Raw genomic sequence first — 9,066 nt, forward strand, 5'->3', positions numbered from 1 at the left:
TTTGTCCAGTGTGTCCACATTGGTATTTAAGTAGCTGTCTTAGCCACTGGGGTGGCTGTCAAGGAACTGCTGAGTCCAGTACTCTTCGGTTTCAGGCATCCACTGGAATCATGAAATGTATCCCTGACAGATACGAGGGCAATCACTGTATTAATTTAAAATGCCTATTTAAAAGTTATTTCATTGAAGTCTTTAATACAGGGCATTTTGCTATTTTTGTTGCATCTTCTTCCGCATTTCTTTAAGAGCTGCTTCATTCTCCTTTAGTACCTGTTTAAGTCTTATTTTTCCATCTTAGATGGTTTCTTCTAATTCTCGTGGTGTCAATGTTGGAAAATATCTTCAGTGTAATTTTTAGTAAACGAATGATTTTGTTTAAAAATTACATTTGAATTCAGCGCACCTTTTTCCTGCTGCTCTCGGGAACAGTGGTTTGCATCTATTTTCTTTTCTTCTCTGGTTTTGCTGTGGCTTGGGAGAATGTTATCAGAAGTTGGTAAAATACTGCTAAGGGGTTCAGAAGAGATGACATTTGTTTCCCCATTTGTGACAATGTTAAAAGCACTCTCCGTTTTTCTCTTCTTTGTGTGCTCCATCTTCTTAATGGTTTTTGCCTTTCTCATCACAACTGTTCCTTTTTCTCTTCCTTCACCACGAACTCTGTCTCTCTGTATGTGGCACTCTTCACCACACTGCTAAAATAAAATTTTTCCACAGTTCAAATGGTCAGAAACTCAAGTAAGGCAAACTCTCAAATCTTCAGTGAGACCAAATATCTTTCTAAATTCAGCATCACCCTTCAAATATGATGGTTTATTAGTGCTTTCTCAAGACTCACATCCTTACCTTCTTGAGTACAGCTTTCTAATGGTGATACTATCTCATTCTAGATCAAGATGAGTTGTTGCATGAAGTTCTCATTGGTTCTCTCTACTTTGTATTCTCTATTCCATTTGTGTCTGTTCTTTTATTTTAGTCCTTCTGCTTTCAGTTTCATTTTTTTTTTTTTGCTACTTCTATTGTATATAAATTACTTACTTGAGATAATCCCACTTTTTTAATTCAAGTATTCAAAGCTATAAATTATTTTTATGAACACTGCCTTTATTACTTTTCATAAATTTGAGTATGTTGAATTTTCTTTCTTTTTCTTTTTCTTTTTTTTTTTATTTCAGAACTGGGGATTGAACTCAGGCCCTTGCACTTAGCCATCTCTCCAGCTCCAAATTTTCTCACTTATCTCTAATTATTTTCTAATTTCATTACTTTGATAGGTGTTAGACAATGTATAATTTCCATACATTTATGATTTTTCCAACTTAACTTCAGTTATACATTTTTATTCTCCTTCATTATGGTTGGAAAATAAATTTGATATATCATTCTTTTTAATTATATTGAGATTATTTGCTGGAGTTTAAGATATTTACATTTCACTACTAATAGCCATTTTCTATTTATTTTCTGTTTGTCTTATACTGTTTTCTCCTTACTTCTTCTGTTATTTTTATTTACTTGTTTTTTATAATAAACAATTTGATTTTCTTCTTCTCCTTATCCTCCTCTTCTCACTGACCTACATGACCCTACTCCTTTAAAACAATGTAATTTAAAATGATAGCAAAATAACTTCAATAGTATGCAAACTCTAGTTTATATAGCACCATCTTCTTTTGTGTTGTCATAAATGTTATCACTCTATCATGAAATTAATAAAAAATATTTTTATTCATCTGGTTTTTAAATTATGTAGGAAATAAAACATGGAATTGTGAAAAATAAAACTGGATTGTAGGGCCAGCCAAATAGCTCAGCAGATTAAAGCACCTGCAAGCAGATGCAGGGGCCTGGGATTCAAGCCCCAGGCCTGCTGTACTGGCCCCACCCATGGGGCACACTTAGATGGCCATTGAGACTGGATGTGGTAGCATGCCTGTAATCCCAGCTCTTGGGAGGCTGTAAACAGGCAGACCACTACAACTCCAATCTAGTAGTGAGACCCTGAACACCCCATAGACTCTTCACTAAAATACACACACACACACACACACACACACACACACACAAACTGGATTGTATATTTTCCTAGTTATCCTTAATGGATGTCTTTATATATTTACATGGCATCAAGTCTATATCTAGTATCTTTTCACTTGAACCTGAAGGACTCATTGTAACATTTCAGATAGACCATATCTACTGGCAATCAATCTCTTTTGTTTCAGTAGAATGTCTTAATTCCATTCATTTTTGAGGACACATTATCTGGATACAAAATTCTTAGCTGATAGTTTTTTCTTGCAGTATTTTTGATATGCTACTGTGATGCTTCCTGGCCTACATAATTTTTGTGAAAAGTTGACCATGGATCTTACAAAGATATCTTATAGATGACAAGGTGTTTTCTCTTGATGCTTCTAAGAATCTGCCTCTATCCTTGAAGGATTACCAATCCTTGGATACCAATCCTTGGGTATTGATCTAAGATTATTCAGCTTGAGCTTCCAGAGCTTCTTTGATACATATTCTTGTTTACAGCAAACATGAGGATTCTTAGGCCATTTTTTATATATATGATCTTTCTGCAATTTCACTTTGTCTTCTCCTCCTGAGTTTCCCATTGTATGTAGGTTGGAATACTTGATAGTATGCAATAGGTACCTTATGCCCAGTTCATTTTCCTTCATCATTTTTTTTTTCTGGTTCTCATAGTCAATATCTTCAGTTCCCCTAAATTCAATTTCATTGATTACTACTTCTACTAGTTAAAATACGCCTCTCTAGTGAATTTTCCATTTATTTATTGTACTTTTTAGCTCAAGAATTTTTATAATTTCAGGGCTGGGGAGATGGCTCAGTGGAATAAGCACTTCCCTGGCAAGCGCAAAGGCCTGAGTTCAATCCCCAGTTCTGGGGGAAAAAAAAAGAAAAAAAGAAAGAAAGAATTTTTATAATTTCAATTTATTATTGACATTTTTATTTGTTCAAACATTATTTTTCTGATTCCTTTTAGTCCCCTTTCTTGACATCTTAGAACATGCTTACTTTTACCTCTTGGAACATATTTAAACCATAAAGTCTTTTTTAAGTAAAATGTCTAACCTTCAGTAATAATGGTTTCTGTCAGTTTTTTTTTTCCTTTTAAATGGGCCTTAGATTACTGTTTTCCACCTGCCTTATGATTTTCTGTTGTTAAAAAAAAGGTATTTGGATATTGATGTGGCATAACTTAGGAAATCAGATTCTTGCTCTGAAGGTATGCTGTTTCTTTTGCCTTTTGGTGTTTTTGCCTGATGGTGTTTTGTCTTGTTGAGGACTGCAGTCATCCACTAGATTGGTGACTTTTCCACAATGTTATTACAAAGAATACATTTCAGGTTATAAGTGGTCATGGAAAACTCTGTTCCTTTATATTGTATTAACTTAACCTTCTGAAATAGATTTCACTGAGTACCAGGAGAAAATCTCTGAAACTAAACCTCAAAAATCAACAGTAACAAAAGACATGAAATAGTCACAAATGAATAAGAAAACCAGACACCTCTGTCTTTGCAGATCAATTCTGGGCTGGGGCACTCCTCCTCACTTAGTCAGGATTCTAGTGAGCACAGGTACCAATCAGAAGTAAAAGGATTAGAGACTTTTCAGGTATTTTCTGAGCATATGTCTTCCCTGGACATGTATATGGTTTTCCACAATATTCCTAAGAAATTTCCTCCATCTTTCCCCAGGTTTAGGCAGTCTATTATTTGTCTCTACAGTAACTATTGCCCTGGATTTTACTTAATTCACAATGACCATAAACAATGCTTGCGTCTTTTGACCATGAAGGAGTTCTGTGTTGAGTGAAATAAGTATGACCACCTGTGTTCAAGTACCCCAAGCAGATTAGTTCAGATTCAATACTTGAATAAATTACCCTCTGCTGGGTCCCTGCACTGGAAACAAAGGCTTTAATTTTCAAGACTTGCTGAGCTTGGGAGTAGGGGAAAAATGATAGGTAAAGATATCACAAAGCTTCCTAATATTCTTAGGAATCCTTCTCTCAAATCAGTGTTTGATTTTTACAAATCTTTGAGTCTTTTCAGCTCTGATAAAGTCCTTTCAGACAGCTTTTGCTTTCTTTCTTAGGATTCTGCAGAGAGAGGGGTCTGTAGCTGCCAATTCCACCATTTTGCTCTCACCATTTGCCTGTCCTTGTGCTCTGGGTCTTTGATACGGATCTTGGCACTGTTGTGAAGTCTTATTTTGGGGGACAGCTTAGGTTCTGAAAGGCTAACTGGAATTATTTGCACATATTAGAATAGAGGACCAACCTGAACTTCTGCAGATAACTAGGGCTCAAAACCTGGAAGGAAGGCATTTGAAATGTTGAGAAACCCTTGATGAAAGAATGTTCCATTTTGTCCATTACCTAAAACTTTTAAGAGTTCTAAAACTTGACTAGCCTCAAGAGAGAAAGGCTGAACATTCCTCTGACTTTCCCTTGATTGCATCCCTAAGGTTTCAATAAACTAACTTTCCTCTATGAATAGCTTTCCTTAGGGACATATTGCAGAAGGAAAGAAGGAGAGAAAAAGAAACAGTTGGGCACCCTACAGCATTATGCTTTCTGGACAGATTCACAACAGCTAGTACGAGGAGAGTTTTCCATTTCTCTGAGGGTGAAGGTGGTGGCAGCTTGCTCTGACCCACAGAGTATGCTCAGTGCTGATCAGGCAGGTGACTGTTTGGGCTGAGCTCTGAAGAGTCATACAGCTCTTTCACTTAGTCCCTCCCTCTGGAGGTGAGTGTTTTCCAGTACTTCCCCTCTGTGAAGGACAGGGTAAGAGGGATCAGGAGGAGTAATTTGGGACATGCTACCTTCTAGAGTCAGGATACTCAAGGCCTGCACAGTGGGATGGGAAGCAGCAAAGTAGCGGGCTGGATGGAAAGTAGTTTCACCTCTACTCTGAGTACTGATATAGCAGAGCTCCTTCCCATTGTTATAATCCTCATCTCTCCTAATTTTTCATCTGGTGCTGCCTAATTAGAAACTATGGAAAGCAAACTACTGGGCCCTCCCAACAAATCGCTCCTTGTTTATGCAACAGCCATTCCATCCAGAGAGAAGGCTGAATGCTGATAGGGCACTGTCTTGTGAACACAAAAAAGAAGAGGAGCCCATTTGCTTGTAAAGTGGTAGCAGGGACTGGATAAGCTACCGAGGGACTTACTGACTAATCCAATGGCTCACTCAAAATATCTGATGAAAACCAGCTCAATCTCTACCAGACACAGTGAATGAGAACTCTCGTTTTCAGTGCTTACATAGTAAAAATGAGTGCCAAAAACCAAAAAGCAAACATTTAATTTTAAGTGATGGAGACTACAAAGATAAATATCTAGTGAGGTGACAGAGCAGAGGATACTATGTGTTCTCTTAGACAAGATGACAAGTAAAGGCTCCCTGAACTTGGTCATCTAAACAAAGATATGAAGAAAGTGAGCAGAAACTCTAAGGGGCTCAGCCTTTTGGGTTTATTGCATATAAGTGACAGCTGAATTTTTTTAATTTCTTATATGACTTAGGGGAGAAGAATGATGATAGAATACTATATCTGAGGAGATTTTTCAAACTTTCTATTACACCAAAACCAAGGCCCTGTGTAGTTAAAGCCTGAGTGGGATCCAGAGTGTAACATGTGTTCATGGTACACATTGGTGGGGATTGATCTATTTCAACACAGGCATACAGCATATACTAATCAAACTGACCCCATTTCCCCATATACCAACCTTTCCCAATTTCTGGCAATCACTATTTTACTCTCAGGTTGACTTTTTTTTTAGTTCTGTATATGAGAGAAAACATGCAGAACTTGTCTTTCTGAGTCTGTCTTATTTTACTTACCACAGTGTCTTCTAATCCCATCCACTTTGCTGAAAATTACAAGATTTCATTTTTCCTTGTTTGAGATGAGCAGTGTTATCTCTCCTCTGTTTGTAGGTTTTTTAGGAATGAGTGGTCAGCACTAAATGTTGGGAAATTACTCCAGTGCCACTGAATGTTTTCTTTTAGGTTTCCCTGGTTCCGAAACATTATGCTACCTTCTTTTTGCTCCTTTCTTCTTCCTATACTCAGTGACAATATTATTCCCAATATTGTCATCATCATCACTGTCTGTGCTGATAAACATCTTTGGTCCCCTATGTATTTCTTCCTCAGTCACCTTTCTGTGCTGGAGATACTGATCACATCTACTGCTGTCCCTTTTATGCTCCAGGGATTGCTGCTCCTAAGGACCCAAATAATAACTTTGACCTCATGTTGTGCGCAACTCTATCTGTACCTCTCTTTTGGAACCTTGGAATTGGCATTGATAGGAGTGATGGCCATGGACCATTATGTGGCTGTCTGTAATCCCTTGAGGTACACCATCACATGAACAACCACACCTGTATCTGTATGGTAGCTGTGTGATGGGTGCTTGGATTCCTTTTTCAAATCTGGCTGGTCTATGCCACCTGCAAATCAAGTCTGTTAGACCATTTTACTGTGACAGTTCAAACTGTCCTGCAATAACATTCTTTTCACTGAGTCTATTTTTTTTTATTGGCTGTTTTTGTTATTGTTGGTTCAGTAATACCTACAATTATCTCATACACCTACTTTGTCTCTACCAACCTCAAGATCCCCTCAGCTTCTGGCCGGAGGAAAGCCTTCTCCACCTGTGCCTCCTACTTCATTTATGTTGTGATCAGCTTTGGCAGCTGCTTGTTCCTCTACTGAAGCCCAGGCAAATGCAGGCAGCTGAGTACAACAGGGTGGCATCACTGCTGGTTTTAGTGGTGACACCTTTCATAAACCCTTTCATCTTTACTCTCCAGAATAACAAATTCATATACTCCTTTCAAGATACTGTGAATCAGGGCTATCAGCTTCTCAAGAATTAGTTCTTTCCCAAGAACAATCCTCACCATGGACTCAAGTAATGTGAAAGTACTGACTCAAATCTGAAATGGCTGTTCTTGTCATCAAATAGTTTGTGGTCAACAAGGGACTTTAACGTTCTGACTATACTCCACTTTGTAACTAGATGGCTTCTACATGGAAGATCACATTGCTGTTGTTGCTGTTGCTGTTATTAGTGGTTCTGGGGGTTGAACTCAGGGCCTCTTACATGCTAGGCAAGCAATCATTATTGAGTTCCAGCTCCCTGCACTCTCACTTCATTATATTTTTAATGGATCAGAAGAATGTACCTACACACATTTCTGTAGGTACATCTCATAAAATAAATTTTGCAAATGTAAATATATGAAATAATATGATTTTTAGAAGACTCAAACCTGTAATAAAAAAGCAAGAAAAGCATGATTGCTTCCCCTACAGCTGACATACAAATATTCAATTCCAGAGGTTGAGATCATCCTCCTTTATAGTGTCCTATTCTCTCATAGTGTCCTCTTGCTATGTGAAGTTATTGCTTCCCTGAGTGATTCCAGATCCAAACTCAAGCTTCCATCTTTCCTGGCAATTCCTGCCTTCAAGGTCCAATAGTGACACTACTACTTCCCTGGGATGTATCTTCCTGACTGTGAGTTGTGAGAGTGATCTCCACAACCCTGCCTACCACCTTAGCAATTGGAGGGCTGGGTGTGTGCTAAGACAAGACCATCACTAATTGAGGGGCTTTCTAGGGGCACACACAGTCTTGGCAAAAGTCATCCTTCTGCCTAAAGTTATTGCCACCAGCATGCCAGTCCAGATGTAGGAGGTCAGTGGAAGCTTAAGCTATGTTCTGGAAGCTTAAGTGACCCAGGAGAACTGGCTTTGCTTGTTTCTCTGAGCTGAAAGAGTGGACAAAGAATACAGAAGAGGCAGCCTCTGTTCTCTCTCCCTGCACTTTACATTCTTCACTTCTGTTATGGCATCTTTCTCCTTCCTGCTCCCTGAGTTCTCCTACCATACTCTATCCTGCCTAGTTTCTCTTTTGGTTTCGTTCCATTTCATGTATTTTTCCCATGATTGCCATATTTATTTCTGTATTTCTCTTTCTTCTGCTGCTCTCCCAAGGTACAAGTTTACCAAGCTGTCTTCCAGCCCTACACTGAGCTCACTAATCCATGTTTTATTTGGAAATTGCCCCATCCTGTCCCTGTTTCTATCACATACCCAGATCTCAGTATTTCTGTATTGTGTGACACATGTTTAGAGATTTCTTATGCATCATTAACTAAGTAATTATACATTTCATAGTATAATTACACCCAAACAGCTATTAGACGGTGACTGTCTAAATAATTATGGAACTTCTATTCAATTGAAAATTATGAGACTGTAAGAATAAGGATGTTTTCTGTGTCATTATATTTCCAATATGAATTGTTCAATAAGGAAAAGAGCAGAATTTTTTTGCTTAAGTGTTAATTTTTTTGTAAGAAAATGCAAAAGTTAACATATACCCATACTTGAATACATTTTCATGAGGAAAAGTCTGGGAGGGAACACAGAGCACTGGTGTGATTCAGAATATGTGATTAGAATGGATCCTGGCAGATAGTGGCAGGAGAGACTATTATATGGTTCTTTATTTTGCAATGAGCTCTATTGTATAATGTTGTCTTATTTCAAAAACAAAAGAAATCATTCTGCTTCTAGCTCCAGTGAAGTTCCACCCATTCACTCATTGTAGAATGAGTGAATATTCATTCAAATGTCTCATTGTGACAGGAGCTATTGTAGCAGAAAAGTCGTTAGTGAGTATACACACTTTGTAACATCTCTAAAGCTAAGCATAGAAAATGAGATAATACAGAAGAGGTCAATTTTTCTTGTCTTAAAATCTTGTCTGATTTAGTAGTGATATAAAGATATTCTCTAGATATTGTAAATACCTTTCATATCTTATATATATTACAGATAACTTTTGTCAATCTGTTTTTATCATTTTAAATAAAATCTACAATATAAAAATATTAATTTTGTTGTTGTAAAATTAGTCTTTTGTTCTATAATTTATATTTGTGTATGCTGTTGTAAAAAAATTTTTTCACCCAAAGTACTTAATAACACTCTGACAA

General features: G+C 37.4%; 1 protein-coding gene and 1 pseudogene across 1 annotated transcript; one reads left to right on the top strand and one right to left on the bottom strand.

The window, feature by feature from the left end:
• Window positions 1-210: 210 nt before the first annotated feature.
• Window positions 211-4,411, bottom strand: LOC101591479 (annotated as a pseudogene).
• A 1,607-nt stretch (window positions 4,412-6,018) lies between these two features.
• Window positions 6,019-6,936, top strand: LOC105741900 (putative olfactory receptor 9A1). The gene is given in 6 exon segments (XM_012514247.1): window positions 6,019-6,129; window positions 6,132-6,420; window positions 6,423-6,543; window positions 6,545-6,585; window positions 6,588-6,767; window positions 6,770-6,936. Coding segments are annotated over 6 exon segments (909 nt in total).
• The last annotated feature ends 2,130 nt before the right edge of the window (window positions 6,937-9,066 follow it).

This window comes from Octodon degus, unplaced genomic scaffold (genome assembly GCF_000260255.1).
Source record: "Octodon degus isolate 3935 unplaced genomic scaffold, OctDeg1.0 scaffold00027, whole genome shotgun sequence".
Taxonomy (NCBI): domain Eukaryota; kingdom Metazoa; phylum Chordata; class Mammalia; order Rodentia; family Octodontidae; genus Octodon; species Octodon degus.